Source organism: Gossypium arboreum, chromosome 11 (genome assembly GCF_025698485.1).
Source record: "Gossypium arboreum isolate Shixiya-1 chromosome 11, ASM2569848v2, whole genome shotgun sequence".
Classification (NCBI taxonomy): Eukaryota; Viridiplantae; Streptophyta; class Magnoliopsida; order Malvales; family Malvaceae; genus Gossypium; species Gossypium arboreum.
In genome coordinates this window covers 28880966-28901064 of record NC_069080.1, presented here as the reverse complement: position 1 = coordinate 28901064, position 20099 = coordinate 28880966, and the positions used below count along the sequence as shown (strand labels likewise).

The window sequence follows — 20099 nt, the reverse complement described above, 5'->3', positions numbered from 1 at the left end:
ATTACAAAGTCAAAAGTCATCCATTTAAAAAAAAAAGATTATATAACTGTACAATGCCAAAAGTTTGCAGTCTTTTCAAAGATAATGCGCCATACCACAGTACAACAAAGGTTGCCAAAAGAAAAGAAAAAGAAGAAAAAACAAATTACAGAAGATGACTGAGACTGGTAAAAATTGGCATAAGAAACTACCGCCTACTCTCTATGCTTCCGCTGGGGCAAACACCTTCAATTCTAGTTGTTTCAAAGGTTCCAACCATCATCCTTTGAATGGGTACATTGTTTGGCTTTTTTGAGCAGCCTGATATGCCGTCAATAGCTGCGATGGTTAGCTCCAGGTGGTGGCCATTGATTTCCAGCTATGGGGCATCAAGCCGTACACAGTCTCTGAAGCTTAAAATGATAGATTCTTTCTTCAAAACCAGTTTCTGACAAAGTGGATGACGGTATCATGAAGAAAGCTCTCTTAGACTTCTATACAAGTTTAGGGAAGAGGAAACCTGATCAAATCATTATTTTCAGGGATGGGGTTAGCGAGTTTCAATTCAATCAAGTTTTAATCAAGTTTTTGAGGCTTGCAAGTTCCTTGACGAGAAGTGGAACCCTAAAGATTGTGGTTATTGTTGTACGAAAAACCATCATACCAAGTTTTTTCAGCAGGGATCTCCTGACAATGTGCTACATGGTACTGTCATTGACAACAAAGTATGTCATCCAAAGAACAATGATTTTTACCTTGGTACCCATGTTGGAATGATTGGAATCACGAGGCAGACCCATTATCATGTTCTCTTAGACCAGGCTAGGTTTTCGGCTGATGATCTGTAAGAGTTTGTTCATTATCTATCCTATATGTATCTCCACAGCCATATTTGTTGTGGCTCCTATTTGCTACACTCATTTGGTAGCTTCACAGTTGGGGGCAATTTATGAAGATTAGGGATACTTCAGAAACATCATCGAGTCATGGTGGGATGTATGCTCCGAGAGTAATCTCTGTACCTCAGCTTTCCAGGTTGATGGATAAAGTCAGCAACTTCATTCTTGTCTGCTGAAAATCATTGAACCATCTTTTTGTAGGGTTTGACAAACAACAGCCAGGACTGCTACTGGGGCAATCCCTTTCTCATGGGTTTATGAATCAAGATTTTTCCTCCAAGCTTTGATGGAGTCAAGAATTGAATACCTCTAGTAAACTTAACTTGAAAGTATTCATCCTAAGTGAATGTACCAAGAATGGATGACATAGACTTATGGCAAAGAAGGTTCGTCCAAAAGAATTTCATAAAGGAAACCTTGTGCTAAAAGGGATCCTTCCAGCAAAAAGATGCCGAATTGGGAAGGGCCATATGTTGCGAAGAGGGTTTTCTCTAGAGGTGCACTGCTTTTGACAAGAAATGGATAGGAAAAATTTATCTGGTCCGGTGAATTCAGACTCAGTCAAAAAATACTTTGTCTAAAAAAGAGGAGAATTCAGGGTGAAAACCCGTAAAGGGCGTCTTGAGTTTTCGAAAAAAAAATGGAAAGGCCAAGGTGAAAACCCGCAAAGGGCGCCTTGAGACCAAAGGGGTTTTGAGTTGAAAACCCAAAAGGGCAGCTCAAATTTGGAAAGTCATGCAGTGACCTTGTTATACCGGATTCGACGAGAAGTGAAGTATGTTACATATCAGGGCATTAACAAAGTACTTTGGGTCTTCTAAACACAGGTTAAACTAAAAAAGGTCTTCATGGAGTTAGTGTATAGACGCTCAAGCGGCGATATCTAGGGCATCTAAACTTTTGTCCTGTTTGCTATCTTTAGATTCTCTTTCTTCTCAAAGATAAGCTATCAAATTAATTTCCTTTGTATTTTTGACAAATTCATTATCCTCTGGATCTATTTATTCGTCCTCTATTATTCATAAAGTGTGTTGCATAGAAGTAATGATTGATGAACTAAATATCTTTACAAACGAAGTTTTGCATATTACTCTGGAAATTTCTAGATAATACAAGAAACTGAAACAGGACAATTGTTTAAGGAATTCATATATGTGAGGGTCAGATATACTCAGGGAAACTGAAATTTCTTCTTCAGTCTAAATGATGATTGGATAATTCAAAAGATTCGATCCTAAGAGAGAACCATTTCACAAGCATCTCCAACAAGGTCACAACATTCGGAGAATGGTACAATAGGACTAAGTGTATTCAAAGCATACGAGCAGAGTATGATTGATACATCAAGAAATATAAAGATAAAACTTCGATGAGGGAATAAGTGATGACGTCCGAAATAGGGGTCATATTCATAACATTTTGCATTGTAACATGTCTAATTAGGAAAATTTGACTCACTTCGATCATAGCATCCTAATTATTAGGCATGAACTCATACGCATTATACAAGTTATGTCTTTTATGGGACAATGTAGATTACAGAAACAAGATTTGGCATATCTTTGTTTATAGGGAACAGATCGAAGATAGCAAATCTGACACTCCTGTGCTTACAGTGAAGCAGATCGAAGATTTCAGCATGGAATCCCTGTGTTTATAGGGAACAAGTTGAAGATAGCAGATTTGGCATCCCTGTGTTTATAGGGAATAGATCGAAGATAGCAGATCTGACACTCCTGTGCTTACAGCGAAGTAGATCGAAGATTTCAGCATGGCATCTCTGTGTTTATAGGGAACAAGTTGAAGATAGCAGATTTGGCATCCCTGTGTTTATAGGGAACAGATCGAAGATAGCAGATCTGACACTCCTGTGCTTACAGCGAAGCAGATCGAAGATTTCAGCATGGCATCCCAGTGTTTATAGGGAACAAGTTGAAGATAGCAGATTTGGCATCCCTGTGTTTATAGGAACGGATCGAAGATAGCGGATCTGACACTCCTGTGCTTACAGCGAAGCAGATCGAAGATTTCAGCATGGCATCCCTGTGTTTATAGGGAACAAGTTGAAGATAGCAGATTTGGTATCCCTGTGTTTATAGGGAACAAATCGAAGATATCAGATCTAACACTCCTGTGATTACAATGAAGCAGATCGAAGATTTCAGCATGGCATCCCTGTGTTTATAGGGAACAAGTTAAAGATAGCAAATTTGGCATCCCTGTGTTTATAGGGAACAAATCAAAGATAGTAGATCTGACATTCCTGTGATTACAGCGAAGCAGATCGAAGATTTTAGCATGGCATCCCTGTGTTTATAGGGAACAAGTTGAAGATAGCAGATTTGGCATCCCTGTGTTTATAGGGAACAAATCGAATATAGCAGATCTGACATTCCTATACTTATAGCAAAGCAGATCGAAGATTTGAACATGACATCCCTATGTTTATAGGGAACAAATTGAAGATAGCAGATTTGGCATCCCTGTGTTTATAGGGAACAAATCGAAGATAACAGATCTGGCATCTCCATTTCGACGGAGAGCAGATACATAGAAGATCTAACCTTCAGATGATTTTATTAAAGCAGATCTAAGATGATTTGGCATCCTTGTGTTTACAAGGAGCAAATCGAAGACACAGAAGATTTGGCTTTCACATGTTTACGCTGAAGCAGATCTAAGATGATTTGGCATATCTGTATTGCTAGAAAACAAATTGAAGAAGCAGATTTGGCGTCTCTGTGTTCGACGGAGAGCAGATCGAAGATATCAACATGACAATCCTGAGTTTGCAAGGAGCAGATTGAGGACCATGAAGTCTGAAGCTAATGAGACCGGAAAAAATGGGTCCTTTTATAGTCTTTGCTCTATTCTCGTTACACGACAATGAGCAAAGAGGGGCAACTGTAATAGCCCATTTTTGCCCGGCCCATTTCAGTATTTAAAATAATAAACCCCAAAAAATAAAAATAAAACAAAGTCCAAGTCCAGTACAAAATTACAAACATATAATTTGGCCCAATCGAAATGGCCCATTACTTGAAAAGATTTAAGGTCCATCTATAAGCTTGACTCATATGGAAATATAATCTTTAAGGATATGCAATCTTAGATATGATACAATCTTAGATATGATATGCAATCTTAGATATGATATGCAATCTTGAAGATATGATCTTGTAATCTTGGAGATTTAATTTGTAGATATCCTTTAATCTTAACCGTTGATGTAATTGATCTGTACCGTTAGATTTGGGGAGGCTCAACTATAAATAGAGGCCTCTCCCTTCATTGTAAATCACTAGAGTTTGGGAAGCAATAAGAATTCTTGAGAGCATTCACTCAAATTTCTCTCCCTCTTGGGTTCTTACTTTCCGTGGTTTGTTCTTATTTTATTCTTCGTCTATCTTAGTTTTTCAACCCTTTTTTTTATTTTAATTCCTTCATTTTTCAAATATGTATATTTATTCCTATCTTTTATACATTTGATTATGTATTTTATATATTATAATATTTAACCTTTTTATATAGTTTATTTTCAAATATATATTTTCTATGCATGTATATATATTATATTTTCATTTCATGTATTTTGAACTATTGCATTATATTTTTATAATTTGTAAATATTCTATTTATTCATTTTTTAGTGTATGTCATTTATCTTATTTGTGCATAGTTTCATTTTTTATATGCTATGTTTAATTATTTCTTTTATATGCTATTTTATGATATATATTGTTGTATAATTTTTGCATGTATTATGTTTTTCTTTTAGTTTACTCATATTTTTATTTGTTTATTATCTTATATTTACCTAGTATGATTTTTTTCATTAAACGTATGTTCATGTTATTTAGTTTTGTCTTAATGATATTATTTATGTTTGTATGGAAATGTTAGAATATTTTGTACATCTATGCTTCATGATGCATTAATATGTAATCCTAAAACGTCATTTAAAATAATATTCCAAGGTTTTTTAAAAATAAAAATAAAAGGCAATGCTTGATGTTTGGAAATTTCGAGAAAGGTAGTGCCCTAACTTACTGGGTTGCGACTTTTCTCGTTGAATTCGAATAATCAAACACCCTTCTAAGTGATTTTGAGTTTTTAAAACTTAAACAATTATTTCGAGATTTCAAAACATAGTGTCCTAACTTACTGGATATGGCGTTTTGTTGTTTCGAGATAGAAATTTTCGAAAGACGAGCTTACTTTCAAAGGTTTTAAAATGTTGCGTCCTAACTTATTGGATGTGATGTTTTGACTCGTTTGAAATAAGTGAGCCTTAATTTTCAAAATTGAGACATTCTAATTAAAAGAGGTTTGCATCTTAAAACTTTCAAATTTCCGACATTAAAGACACTTGATAATCAATTAGGTACCAATTTTTGGGCGTTACGAGGGTGCTAACCCTTCCTCGATGCGTAACCGACTCTGAATCTATTTTCTCGACTTTCAGAGACCAAAATTAATGTTTTAAAACAAAACATTTTATAAGGTGATCCAATCACACCTAAAAAGATTGGTGGCGACTCCCGTTTTCGTTTTTCTTAAAGTCGATTCCCATTTTCTAAAACTCGATTTAAAAATGGTTCTGACATTAGGATTATGTTAAAATTTTTGTGTTTTTAATTATTTTAAAATTAATTTATTAGTAATTTAGGATTAAGTTATAAATTGTTGTGTTTAGTTTAGTATTTGGTGAGTTTAACATATAAGTTTATAAAAAATTAAAATCATTTCATTTTGAAAATGAATTTGGACAAATGATGTTTAAGGTCATTTAAATTTTTAAGTTATTGTTAGTATTGGTATGTTATTATTTGATTTTAGGCCAAACAATGAAAATTCATATTTAAAAATAGAAGTATTGGTATGTTATAACATAGAAGTGGATGCTTGCTCACTCTATCTTGCAAATATTATTTAAAAATACTCATTAAGATATCATATAAAATGTAAATAAGTCTGATTATTGAAGAAGCATAATGTCAACTCACATATTTAAACAAATTAAACCAATAATCGCATTTAGTTATGAACATATATATATATATATATATATGTATTATATTGATGTTAAACCATGGCATTGCCTCTGTATGATGGTTTCAGCATTATAGGTAATATCAATTTATGGGGTGGAGACCAAAGACACCCACCACTGCTATCTACCATTTTCGTTCATATCCTCTATTGATTTTCGTAGAATGGTTTAAGAATTTACCAAAAAATTACATATACAAAAGATAGACCAATTATCATAGCCTATCTCTCTCTCTCTCACCTGCTTGCACTAAACACACACCGATCTTTCTTTTTTGCTTGCTATCCTCTCAATAGCTTCATTTATAGTGGATCGAGCTTGTAAAGAATGATTATTATTTTTATTTATTTGAAAATCAAGTTAAAAATTATACAAACCCATTTTTTTTTAAACTTTAACATATACATACAATATGATTGGGACCATAAAAGAAACAATACGATTGATAACTTTCACCTGCTACAAAATCTAGAATATTGATATTGTATTCACCAATTATAGGAGCATAATAAATACTTCATTTATATGTTGTCTAATTAAAACCTCTAAATTTATAAAATTATCATTTGATTTAAGGATTGGAGAATTACTGGTATTAGAAAAGTTATAAAATCTTAATTCAAATCACTATTATATATAATTAATTTTCATGTGTTTGATTTTTCAATACAATATTTGAAAAAGTTATAAAGTATTTGTTATGCAGTGTAATTTTATTTTATTTTTCATTTATTTGACAATTTTATTGATTTATTAAAAATTGATTAAATTTGTTGTTATTTTTATAGGTTGTTTGTTTGAAAGAAACTAATCGGTATGTTTCCATTTCTATTTTTATTTTTAATTCGTATGTTTTTATGTTTACATAGTTTATATTAATTTTAATTATATTATTATTGTAATCTAACATAATTTTTTTATTGTAGGTAAATTATAGGAAATTATTAGATATTTACCGTGTTTTGTTTCTGAAATTTGAAATAATTTATTATATTTTTGAAACAAATTAAATGAATTCATTTTTAAATTGCGATTTGCAAAGAAATGGGTTCTTTGATTAATAATAATAATCACATATCAAGTACTATTAATGAGATGGTAATAAAATTTTATTTGATACTCATGTTATTTATGGAATTAAATTATATTGTATTAACTATTTTGCTAATTTAATAATGTCGGGCAGATCTGCATATTGAGGGGCCGTGTTAATAGCGTAGGGTTTCTACCAGATGAACGCTTAATACCATACTTGGAATTAGCCGGGTTCGGATCAGCAGCATTGTTCCGGACTTTTGATCTGCGATACGACTTAATCTCCGCTTTAGTCGAGCGATGGCGTCCAGAGACCCACACATTTCATTTGCCATGCGGGGAGTGTACCATCACTCTAGAGGATGTTGCACTGCAGCTCGGGCTTCCCATCGACGGAAATGTGGTCACGGGCATAAGTTTGATCTCTAGGCAGTTACCCTTTGCTATGAATTACTTGGATGCTCGCCAAGTGAGGGGAAATTTACCAGTTTGAGGTTTTCAAGGCTAAAGGTCAATTTTGAGCATTTGTCGAGTATTGTCAATGAATGGGAGGTGATGCAAGCCGCTCGAGCTTACATTATGCACCTTATAGGGGGTGTACTCATGCCAGATGCAAACGGTAGTATGGTTCACTTGATGTACTTACCCCTATTATCCAATTTGCATAACACCCGTTCATACAGTTAGGGGTCCGCAGTGTTAGTCAAGCCGTATCGCGAACTTTGTCGAACGACATATCCTTCTGCGATGGACATAGGCAGATGCCTTGTATTGCTGTAGTCATGGGCACATTACCAAATGCCATTCTTGGCATCCATTAGTCATCAATCATATATATTTCCACTCGTTAACAGGTGATGAATTTTTACTCATTATAAGAATTAGTTGACTTTTTTTCGAATTATATTGTTCTAACAATTTGTTTTCCTTAGATGGAGCACTAATCAGGGTATCGAGAGGTCATACACGGCTCCGATATACCGTCTGATGATTGAGAATCATGCTGGAGAGGGGGTAAGTTTTTCGAATATAAACTTAATTTTATTATTTTATCTCACTCGACCCGCATTAATATAAAAATATTATTAAATGTGCAGTTCGTTTGGATGTCGTATTTCGTTTCAGAAATTATGGTGGTTATTCCATCATCTGCCCACGTCCACTCAAACCTATGGTGTATTAGCGCGCTTGTTATCAATTTTCATATAGTGGAGTGGTATCATGGCGATCGAGTACTCCGGCAGTTCGGTTGCATACAGTATATCCTAACACTACCAGTACAATTGGGGGATATCCATGGGATGAGCAAGAGGGGGGCATATGGAAATAATTGGGGAGAAGTGCATGAAGAATATATTACGATGTGGAACAACTGATTAGAGAGGGTACCTCAAATGGATCGTGCTTTGGATCTGCAGCCCTCGTTAGAGTACATACAGTGGTACTGTGAGATAGGAAAACCATTTTTATTTGGTGGGCGGTCGATGGTAGTCCCTCCGCATACGACACGAATTGGGCAACCGTTTTCATATTCGCATCATGCACCAGAGGCAGAGCCGGAGCTACACTCTGGAGATAGTTCTTATCATCCAGATTTGGGGGGCAATGACTATTTCCCAGGCTCGTCAGGCTATGGATATCATTCAGAGTTTGATATCTTCAGCCCACTACCACATCAGTACTCCAGTCATCCTGGCTCGTATCCACCTCAGCACTCCGCTCCTTCCGGCTCGTACCAATCGCAGTACTCCACTCCTCCCGACTCAAGTTCATCGATAGCGTTTGAGACATATGATTTTTCTTCTATGTTTTACATACCACCATATACGGATGAAGAGAATGTTGATGGCCGTAATCGCCCGCAACGTGAACGTCGAGCTCCACAAAAATATACCCCTAGAACGACACCATCAAATCATCAATTTTAGGAGGTTTTGTAATATAAATAACTTTATATTTATTTCTGTTATGAATTTTTGGCATTTTAATTAACAATTTAATTTTTTTTTAAATTTAAATAGTTAACTTTGTATTTATGTAATGACTTTTTTGCCATTTTATTTATCAATTTTATGGTTTTTTATTTATTATTTAAATAAATAAACTTTATACTAAATATGTAAGTCAAATTAGATTAACTGCAACAAATTGTTGACAAATTTGTGATTCAATCCTTTTAACATATAATGAACTACATATCAATTTCTACCCAATTGCGACGATTGTCCAACATGGTAATTTTGAAGCGGGCATTTACTTCAATTATAACCGGCTAATCTGCATACGCAACACAGCTTTCCGTCAGATTTCTCCCTAATGTCCATTTCGTTATGGATTCTAGATGATTACGTAACCCTTTATCTAGAATAAGCTCGAAGGTCGTCGGGGGTACCTCCTAAATAGATAGGTCAAGAAGCACGGGGAACTCGTTCTCCCATACACGCAACATGTGCTCGAGGGTGTGCACTTCATGGATAAATTGTTCTACATTGAGTGAGACTTTAGCACAAGCTGCCACAAAATGAAGTGTTTGAAACCTCCTGCAATCGCATCGTCTGTTTCGAAGATCAACTCCGTAGGATCTAGGTGGTATACCGGGTTGACGACCGATAGTCTTAGTAACTCAAAACGTTTCATTACGTTGTGAATATACTTCTTCAGTCATTGACCTCGCCATCCGACAGTTTACAGCAATTGCATCCCTGACATCTTCTACAAATACGTGTCCCGCCTCCATTTGGTTAACTTGTTGTTGACCCATTCTTGGTATCAAGGTAGCCAACCTGTAGAATGTAGCTGAGAAGACAGATGAAATTAGAAGATGTCGTGTTTTTAACAACGCAGCGTTGATCCCCTCTACCAAGTTTGTGGTCATTTGACCATAACGAAAGCCCTCGTCAAAACTTTGAACCCATTGCCACGGCTCCATAGTACCCAACCATTGTCGAAAAGATGTGTTTGTTTAACCCTCCATGTCGCTCTCAAGTCGAGTCATTCTTTAGCGAAAAATGTGTGGTTCTAACTCGTGCACTGCATATGTATTAAGAAAAGATAAGTTACAGCACTGCCCTAAAATATTAAAACTTATATTGAAAAGATAAGGTAATCCTTTACCCATTCTCACAACTTGTCTCTTCCAGTCTACATTCTTATAATCACGCTGAAAATTAGCCACGATGTGCCGAATGCAGTAAACGGATCTCCATGGCACACCGGAACGCCTAATGGCGGCAATTAATCCTTTCCCTCTATCGGAGATGATGCAAATATTATCGTTGCTAATAACATACCTTCGTAGGTTGGTAAGGAAGAATTCCCTCGATTCCATGTTCTCTTTATCGATGATGGAAAATGTTATCGGGAGCACGTTCTTGTTGCCGTCTTGAGCAACTGCAAGAAGTAGGATTTGTGTAAATTTTCCATATAGCCAGGTCCCATCTCCTTGCACAAACGGCTTGCAGTGGGGAAATGCGCGCACACATGGATCAAACGTCCAGAACATTCGATGAAAAATTCTTTTTCCCGATTGTAGTTGTTTCCCGATTGTAGTTGGTCATCTGGCCCGTAATAAGGTCGTGTCTACAACTCAATGACAGTCCCCGGCACGTACTCCCTCATAGCAGCTATCCATCCCTGTAACTCATTGTACGATACATCAAAATATCCGTATAATTGTTCCATTTCCATTTGTTTAGCTATCCATGCCTTTTAGTATGATACTCGATCTTCGGAATCGTATACGTATTTGACAATCGATGTAAACTTTAATGGTAGGCATGTCTTTCACCATTGGCATGATGCACGTCTGAGATAGTTTTGGAATCAAGTTTTGATGATCTTCATCATACGTGTTGAAGTGCATGTGTGAGGCCCAACAAATTTTCGTATCTCCCACATCTGCGACTTCTGGATAAATGCAGCTCGTATCCGCCAATTGCAGCCTTCCGCCGACCTCCAACACTCTCCAATATATAATGTCAGTTTAGACGTTACAACTTTATAGTCTACTGATATATTCATGCTATACCGCTTAATGGCAAAAACGCATTCTTCCTTACTTTCGAATCTCTGGCCTACGAACAACTCCTCAGGATCAGAATATACAACCATCCGGTGAGCAGGTAGTATTTCAAGGTACTCCAGAAACTCAACTGCTTGTGCCGCATCGGGGTCTATCCGAGACATGTGTACCCTAGGATTATTGTGTATCACAATACGACGAATCTGGTTCTCGACTGAAGATGCGTTAACGTTTCCATCATCATTCACGCCTTCATCGTCAATATCATCCTGAACTTCGTCTACGTCGGGATCACTCTCACTATCGACTTCGTGATCAGAAGGATCACTACTCTGGTATACATCATCACCAACCACATTAGTTTCGGGTGCAGTATTAAGATCAATGTCGATCCCGTGTATAGTTGATTGACTATCAACGTACGATATCGGAACCACCATACATGGCTCTTGAGCTCCATCTTCTTCACCTAATGAAGTGGGATCTTCAGTTGCCTCTATACTAGCTAACTTAGCAAATAACTGAATCGGTGCATTTTGGTTGCTTCGAGTCCCACAATAAAGAGCGATCATTGTCTCCACGTCTTCATCGTCTACGAGTTCCATTTCGGTGAATTTTATGGGATCCGTCGAAACTGGAAACTTGTAGAAAAGTTTCGACATCCTTCTCCCACAACGTCTATAAATTTTTTCACTAATTTTTTCCTTCATATCATCAAACGAGATATTTTTATTAAATCTCATTGCTACTTGTTTGCGACATTCAAATATACATCCCACGGTTGTTGTCAAAATTTCTCCATCGAAAAAAACACATACGAAAAACTGATTCTCCATTTTCAATACTAGATCTGTTAAAAAAATTTTAAAATTTTCAAAACAGTTTCGAATAGCAAAAAAAATACATTAAATTTTTAATGCAAAAATTTTTATTCATAAGCTAACAAAATTAATAACCTAACAAAATAGCTTTCAAATAATAAAATTACAAACAAAACTTTACATTCTATTTACAAAAAAATATACTAAAATACCTTATCCTCTTCCTTGTTTTCTTCTCTTTTCTTTTTTTTCTTCTCCCTATCTTCTTATTTCCGTTCAATTTGCTATGCTAAACTTTGTGTATGTGTTCATTTGATTTTCGGGGGTATATATAGAGGAAAAGGCAAGCACGTGGGGGCCCCACCATTTGCGCCTCTGAGATAGGCACAACCATTTGCGCCTCAGAGAAAGGCTCGATTAGTCGCGCCTCTCAGGTAGGCGCAACCTGTATTTTTATACATGGGTCATACTAACCCGAAAATAAAAAAATATATTTTATTTAAAAAACAAAAAAGAATTTAATATAAAATAATGATTCGCGCCTATTAGATAGGCGCGAATGAAAAAAAACCCCATTTTGTATATAATCGGTGACAACCTATTTTGACAAATAAATTTTTTAATTTATTTTAGTAAAAAACCGCAAATAAAACATTAACCTTTAAAAATAATATAATATGTTTTTAAAAAATTTTTGAAAAATGATATAAGCATAAGCAGGTTTTGATAAAATTTTAAGTTAATATTTTGAGTCGAATAGAACTTAATAAAACATAAAATATATTAATATTATCGATTCGACTTTGATTAATGAAGATATAAATAATTTAATAGAAAAATATAATGTTAAAATCATAAAATTTTCACGTAAAAAGCACCAAAATTTCATATTAGGCCTGAACATTAAAAAAAAGAATATTGATATTAGAAATGTGTGATTATATAATATAATTTGAATTTTATGCTATAATAATGACATCGCTTATTGTTTTAATTAACGAAAACAAAAGTAGGTTATTCGACATTGGTGTAATAAACCAGTCTGGAGAATGTGAAAATCAATTCAAATTATATAGTTTCATTAGTATTTTAAGTAAAATTGTAACGAATTTCACAAAATGTTGAATTTTAATTAATAAATATAAATATTGTGTAAAAATTTACAGTTGAAGTTAGTGTTGCCAATAGAGTAGACATTCACGCTGCTTTCAAACGTAGCCCCCACCATTATTTTTTACCTTCAAAAACAAACACTTTCGTTGAAACAAGAAAACCATTGTAGTTAACTAGCCATCCCAAGCTCAAAATATTCCTCCGATCATCCACCGCTATGACCGCCGCAGTGACCTACTACCTCTCCCAACACCCTTCCATTGTCACCTTCCGTTGGAGCCACACACAATCATGGGGCTCCACCTGGTCATTCCTAGTCATCTCCATTGCTGTTTACCTCGCCCTCTCTTCCCTCCACCTCATATTATCCCTCTTCGTCAACCGTGGCAGCAGGCCGGCCCCACTCGCTCCAGTCCAGGCTCTTCACAGCCTAATCATGTCCATCATCTCCGCTGTCATCTTCGCCGGAATCCTCTTCTCCGCCGCCGCGGAAATCAACGAAACCAGATGGTTCTGGCGCCGTTCCAAAACCCCATTCCAATGGCTCCTCTGTTTCCCACTCGGGACCCGTCCCTCGGGCCTCGTCTTCTTCTGGTCCTACATTTTCTACCTCTCTCGCTTCCTCCACATGCTCCGTACATTCTTCGTAATCTTCCAAAATCGGAAGTTAACCGTTTTCCACCTTTTCAACAACTCCGTATTGACAATCATGTCATTTCTTTGGCTAGAGTTTTCACAGTCGTTTCAGGTGTTGGCGATCCTGTTTACCACCCTGGTTTACTCCGCGGCTTATGGATATAGATTCTGGACGGAAATAGGGTTACCGAGAGCTTGCTTTCCATTCGTTTTAAATTGTCAAATTGTGTTGTTAAGCTGCAACGTGGTTTGCCATGTTGGGGTTTTGATGTTGCACATCATGAAAGGTGGATGCAATGGAATTGGAGCCTGGGTCTTGAACTCCGTCTTGAATGGGATTAGTTTGCTACTTTTTTTGAAGTTCCATGTTCAAAGTAGGAAACAAGCTCCGGTTAAGGAAATTGTCAAAGTTCTATAATTAAATATCCGAGTAGATTACTAGAAAACCCTTGTTATTTTGTAAGAAAAAAATGAGTGAAAATAAGGGTTATAACTATGACATATAGCATTAGCTTTAACTTCTTAATTATTTAATTGTTTTCTGCTTTAATTTTCATGACGTCTAATGTGATGTTACATTGGAGAACTCAAACCAGGCGCTCATCCGAGGAGTAATAATTTGTTGTCACTTTAAGAACCAAGGTTGAAATTGTGGTGTTGTAGTTCTCCTTTCATCAATTTTTAATTTGTAACACCTACTCGTATTCATTACTTATATTACCATTTTTTGGCCAGAATAGACGGTGTCTTTAATTGGCAAAAAGAAAAAAACATAGGTAAAATATGAGATTTGTCCTCAGGTGCTGTCATGAACTATGTTACCGAATAATGCAGAAAGAAACAGTGTTTTGCAATGGTGTAACGGTGAATCAAGAAAGGAATATTTTTTGCTGGATGCTTCACAGAGTACTGATAAGGATGATTGTTTTGGTATAAACAAAGCGAACCCTTGAGGTTAGTCTTTTATGATATTGATTGATGACATAAAAAAAAGAGCTACCATGTTGAGTCTCTTGGGACCTTATCTCATTAGTTGCAAGTGGGTTGGACAACAATTTTTTTATGCACACACCACTAATCTTGATTTTTTTATAAAATTAATTCAATTAATTGAATATTTATTAACGTAGGTTAGAATTTCAACTTAATCTTATTTCTGTAATATCATTATCAGCTTTAAAGAGATGGGGAACAACCTGAACCTACACCTAAACTATTTTTATTGATAAAAATAATTATGATTAGTTTTCGGACATCAGGTAGAAAATTAAGAGTTGGTAAGACAAATGTCGGTCTGCCATTAAAAGTTCCGATATGCTGTGTGGAAGTTCAGAATTTGAAGATCAAAGTGCTAATTCAATAAACTACGGTAAAGTCGCCCTATTTTGTATTCATGCCATTGCAACTGCCCACCATTTGGCAATTGTCACATAAATCCCGCCAGAGGCATCTTTGTTGTTACTTAAGACATCTTTGCTAAGGATATCTTTTAAGATTTGATTTTACTGTCCCTCCATCTAACCTGGTTGGTCAATGATCTCTTCCTTCTTTATGAAATTTGTTTCACCAGATTATTGAGAGTATACAATTGAATTATTTTTGACAAATTAGTCATTTCGACAAAACATTTATTGCTTACCACATATATTTTACAATTTGATCACTTTGCATCGCATTATCGGCCTAACAAAAAACTGATGAATGATAGTAAGGAAGCACCAAATAGCTTAAAAGGCTAACCCATTTGTATACCCCTTCTACTCCTTAATAAAGGGGGTTATCTCCTTTTCTCCCAACTTAAGCCTTCCTCTTTCTTTCTTTCTTTCTACTCTAGTACTTCCACCTCTATCATACGACTTTCTACTTTCATAGGGTGAATCGACTTCCACCTTTACGCCAAATCCTCATATCAACAACTAGTACGATGTACGTGAACAAACATAACTCATTCTGACCTATGTGTTCCTGTAAATGAAGAATAGTCATAGCAAGACCCACAAGCTCAATCTCAACTCGAAACGACTCAAAGCCAACCTAGTTCAGTCCAGTACAAGGTAGCAATATCCTTAACAATAGTCAAAACTAGATAGTTAGGTGCTAGGGTAGGGGCGAAGCCAGAAAATATTTTAGGGGGGCTGAATGAAATTTTAATTTTTTATAGTTTATATCTTTATAATTTGTAAAATGATTAAATCGAATTTTTATAATTTTAGGGGGGCAAAGTGCAATTTTACCTTTACTAATTTAAAATTTTTAAAAAAAATTAAGGGCCTAAAATGCAATTTTACATTTTAGGGGGGGCCAGGGCCCATGCCAGCCCCCTGGCTTCGCCCCTGTGCTAGGGTAGAAATATTGATCTGTACTTCTAGGTATTATTTTTCTAACCTTGCAACTCTCCACGGCATTAAAGAAATAAAAGAAACGACAGGCAACAATATCAGTAATGAAGGTAGATTGAAAGAGCTTCTTATAATAGGTTTGAAACTTATACACCACTTCTTGCTTCGTCAACTTGTATTCTTAGCTACATAGAAAATTAAGGAATCTTAGAAACACCTTCGCTGATGAAACCTAGTTGCTTCAAAAGTTAATCAATCGATATATGTCAATTTCATAACGCTCATGGCCATAGGATTGATGATTGTGTACCCCTAAAAGATGCAACAGAAGTTAAGCAACTAGTAATGTGAGTTACAAATGTAATTGTGGGCAGCAATAAGGATTAGACAAGATCTAATGGTAAAATAAAGGCATATCTGAAGAGTATGATGTCTATTAATGCTTCATTAAAGAAGCTTTAATTATGGTAGGCATGGAAACATAGGTTTGATGAGATAAATGAAGATAAACTTTTAGATGCAAATAACTATGATCATTTAATGGTAACAACAACCATAATAAGGTCTCGAGTGAAGAGAATATTAGTCGATACTGAAAGTGCAGTGGAAGCTTTACATTTGCAAGCATTTAAGTACATGGATTTAAAGGAATCATCACTCAAACGTGTGAATAGGATCTTCAAGACAAGTCATAGGTGGTTTAAGGAGAAATATTATCTGGAACTGCATAAGAATTAGAGTTCACAACGAAAGTGTGGTGGTTGGTTTGAAAGGAGGAATATTGCACTTTGTGGCTAAGTGCTTGATGTGTCAACAGGGAAATTTCGAGGACGAATGTCTTTTTAGGAGAGGAAAATTGTCACACCCCCAAAATCGAGTTAGAAGAATCGAGTTTGTGAAAACCAAGAGTAGTCACGCCCCAATTTATAAGGTTATCTTTGTGCTTTTGTAAGTAAATCGAGAGTTTGAAACGAATACTGAAATTAGGGTCATAAGCAATTCATTAAAGTATTAAAATAATATAATTAGGTATTATTATAATAATTAATCTAAAATGAAAAATGATTATGAGGTTTAATTTGAAAATAGTATGTTTTAATTGAATTAAGACCTAATCGAAAAAGGGGTAAAATGAATTAAAATATTAATACTGAGACTTGATTATGAGTATTAATTAATGTATATAAGCAAAAATTGAAATGGGTTAAAAACTATAAAGTTAAATAAATTAATAAGAAAAAAATTGAGTAAATGTGTAAGCTAATTAAGAATATGTAAGTTGAGCTCAAAATAAATATATACAATTAAGTGACTAAAATAAGTAAGAAATAAGACATAGATTGAGCGGTTAGGTGTTAGTGTCTCCATCCTAGAAGTTTTAAGTTCAAACCTCATTCCTCTCATTTCTTTTCCTTTAAGCTTTAGCAACCTAGGATAAAAATCACACTAAAACAAATATTATTTAAAGTAAAAATTGAACAAGAAATAAGTTTAAATCTAATGGTTAACACGCTAGTTTCCTTCCCAATTGACCCAAGTTTGAATCCCTCATTTCCTTTCTATTTCACAATTTCACCAAAGACACTCCAAAACATATCTATATGATTAAGCATTAGAAACTATCAAGAAATAGGCAGTAGCCCAATGATTAAGTCTTTAGTTCCGCCTTAGAACTAGAGTTTGAGTATCCTCCTGTAACAACATGTTTTTTAGTGGTACCGGAAATGACGATTTTGAAACTTCGTATTCCGATGATCAAGTCAGTAAATATTATTTAATAATATTTACGAGTTTATTATAGTGTTTTATTGAGTTTTGATCTAATATTTTTTATTAATTGGTCAGTTAGTCAAGGTACAAGTGGTGTGTACTAAAAGTCAGTAGTTTTAGAAAATGAGGTATCGAAACCTCGTTTTCATAAATCAATCTTATAAATATTAGTGTTAAATGTTTGCAAAGCTATTATATTAGTGGATTGAAATTTTGTTTGAAAATTTTGATGATTTGATATTTACTTGAGGAAAAAAGACTAAATCGTAAAAGCTGCAAAAGTTAATCGCTATTGATTTTTATTGATTAAAAGGATTAATTAGTAAATGTTTAGACGTTGGATTGGCAAATAGGCATTTTACCATGATGGTAGATGGTTAGTAGTGGATTTTCATGAATTATGTATTAAAAAGTTTAAGTTATTTTTATTAAATAAAAATGGTAAAACATAAAATAAGTATGAATTGTCATCACTTTCTTTTTTCTTATTTCTCTACCGCCGAAACCATCATTTTTGGAAAACCAAATAATCGATCAAGCTTCTTTCTTCTTGCATGATCGGGATTTGAATCAATCGGTAAATAAAAGCGAAAAAGAAAAAATTGCAAAATATTCCTCAAAGTCGTGTTTAAGGTTGTTATGGTTAGGTAAGTTTGTATGAAACTTACTATGTTATTTTACTTATATTTGAATTATATTTAGCACATATTAATTTATATTATATGTAATATTTTTAGTTTTGGCATATGATGGATTAAATCGTAAAACAAGGGTTATATGCTAAATACAAGTATTTTATGGAATTAAGTGGATAAGAAATATGATATAATTGAATAGTACATATTTATTGATGTTAGAAAATTTGAAATGTTTCATAATCGAGAAATAGTATTCATTGGAATTTAATAAGTGTTATCAAAGTTCGAAAGAATTGGGTGTTTGATCAGGGATTCCATGATCGATGGCTTGAGATCATGCATGTGTTGCGAATTCTCTGAAGCTTGTGTGAGTAGCATCGAATCACCGGATAACGATGGCTTAAGGTCCAACATTTATGTGGATTATCTGAATCTTATGTGTGTAACATTGAATTATCCTTTACCGATAGCTTGAGATTCAACACGTGTTACAAATTTTCTAAAGCTTGTGTAAGCAGCATCGAGTAAAGCATGTATTGTAACCCTGATCTGAAGCTTGTCTGAGCAACCCAAATAAGAAAACGGTAACTAAACGAAAATGAAACAGTTGAAAAGATTGAATATGGAATTGTTCACTAAGTTATAAATGAGCAAATTGTATAACATGAGATAAATGATATGTTTTCTCTTGTAAAAGCTATTGATAACTATGATATTGTTATATTAATGAGCTGATCTCTTAGTTATTTTTGTGAAATCACATATGTATATATATAAGAATGCCAGAGGGGGATACCATGTCATGAATAATTGTGTTTCAATTACTTACTTTAGTAGTAATTGTTAAGGTAAGTTAAGTTGAATTCATATAGATTTACTAAGCATTCGTAATGCTTATCTTGTTTGCTTTTCTGTCTCTGAATATGTTATTTTGAGGAACATGTTGGTCGGATCAACTTAGAGCTCACATTATCCAACCTATGTTTTGTTAGTCTTTTATTTATTCCAGATTTAGATATGTGGCATGTATATACAGTTGTATTTGTTTTTAAGTTATTTTGGGTGCTCATGATCTTGGTCTAATGATGTTGGATGATTTGGTATTATTAAGAGATATGAAGTGACAAGTGAATAGCTAATTCGAAATGTGATTTACTCAAGCTAATGAATATGCATATGTAAATGGGATTATGATATTGTATGTGTATATAAGCACTTTGATTAGGCTTATGCCATTTTGAATGACCAAGTGTATAATTATTCAAACTTTGATGGTTGCTTGGTTGTTGGTTGTTGAAATTATTTGTGCAAGTTTAGTATCTTTGGTATATTTGGCTTATTGAATGTGTACATATGGTTTAAGTAGTTTGGATTGCTTTATTTGATAATATGATTACGCCAAGAGAAAATGAAGCATAATTTTTTGTTGGAATGGACAGGAAATGTTAAGTTGTTCATGCTTGAATGGTTAATGTTTTTAAATTTGAATTTGTGGTGCCATTGATAGAAAATTGGTTACACACTTAGGTTGGTTTGAATGAGTATTATACGTATCAAATGTGTACATATATGCATCTATGAACTAAGTTTTAGGTTTGGGCATGAAGTGAACATTTCAACTTGTGATTTTTGACCATTTTTATAAAAGTATCGATAAAATGGAGCAAAGTATCAACACAAAACCAAATGAATAGTTTCAAAATAAACATAATACAAATTTGGTATTGATTATTTCACTTAGTATTGATATTTTCTAATTTTTATTAATACCTTGAAAATAATATTGTTACCTTGA

The 20099-nt window shown here is 34.4% G+C and overlaps 1 protein-coding gene and 1 pseudogene across 1 annotated transcript; both read left to right on the top strand.

Annotated features, from left to right (window-relative positions):
* Positions 1–203: 203 nt before the first annotated feature.
* Positions 204–1054, top strand: LOC128283680 (protein argonaute 4-like; annotated as a pseudogene).
* Positions 1055–12982: 11928 nt separating this feature from the next.
* LOC108482759 (elongation of fatty acids protein 3-like) lies at positions 12983–14149 on the top strand. The gene has a single exon (XM_017785871.2). The coding sequence runs from the start codon at positions 13139–13141 to the stop codon at positions 13973–13975; it is 837 nt and encodes a 278-aa protein (XP_017641360.1). The 5' UTR covers positions 12983–13138; the 3' UTR covers positions 13976–14149.
* The last annotated feature ends 5950 nt before the right edge of the window (positions 14150–20099 follow it).

Excerpts from the sequence above, each read along its gene's own strand:
- LOC108482759 (XM_017785871.2), top strand. The coding sequence starts at position 13,139 with ATGACCGCCGCAGTGACCTACTACCTCTCCCAACACCCTTCCATTGTC.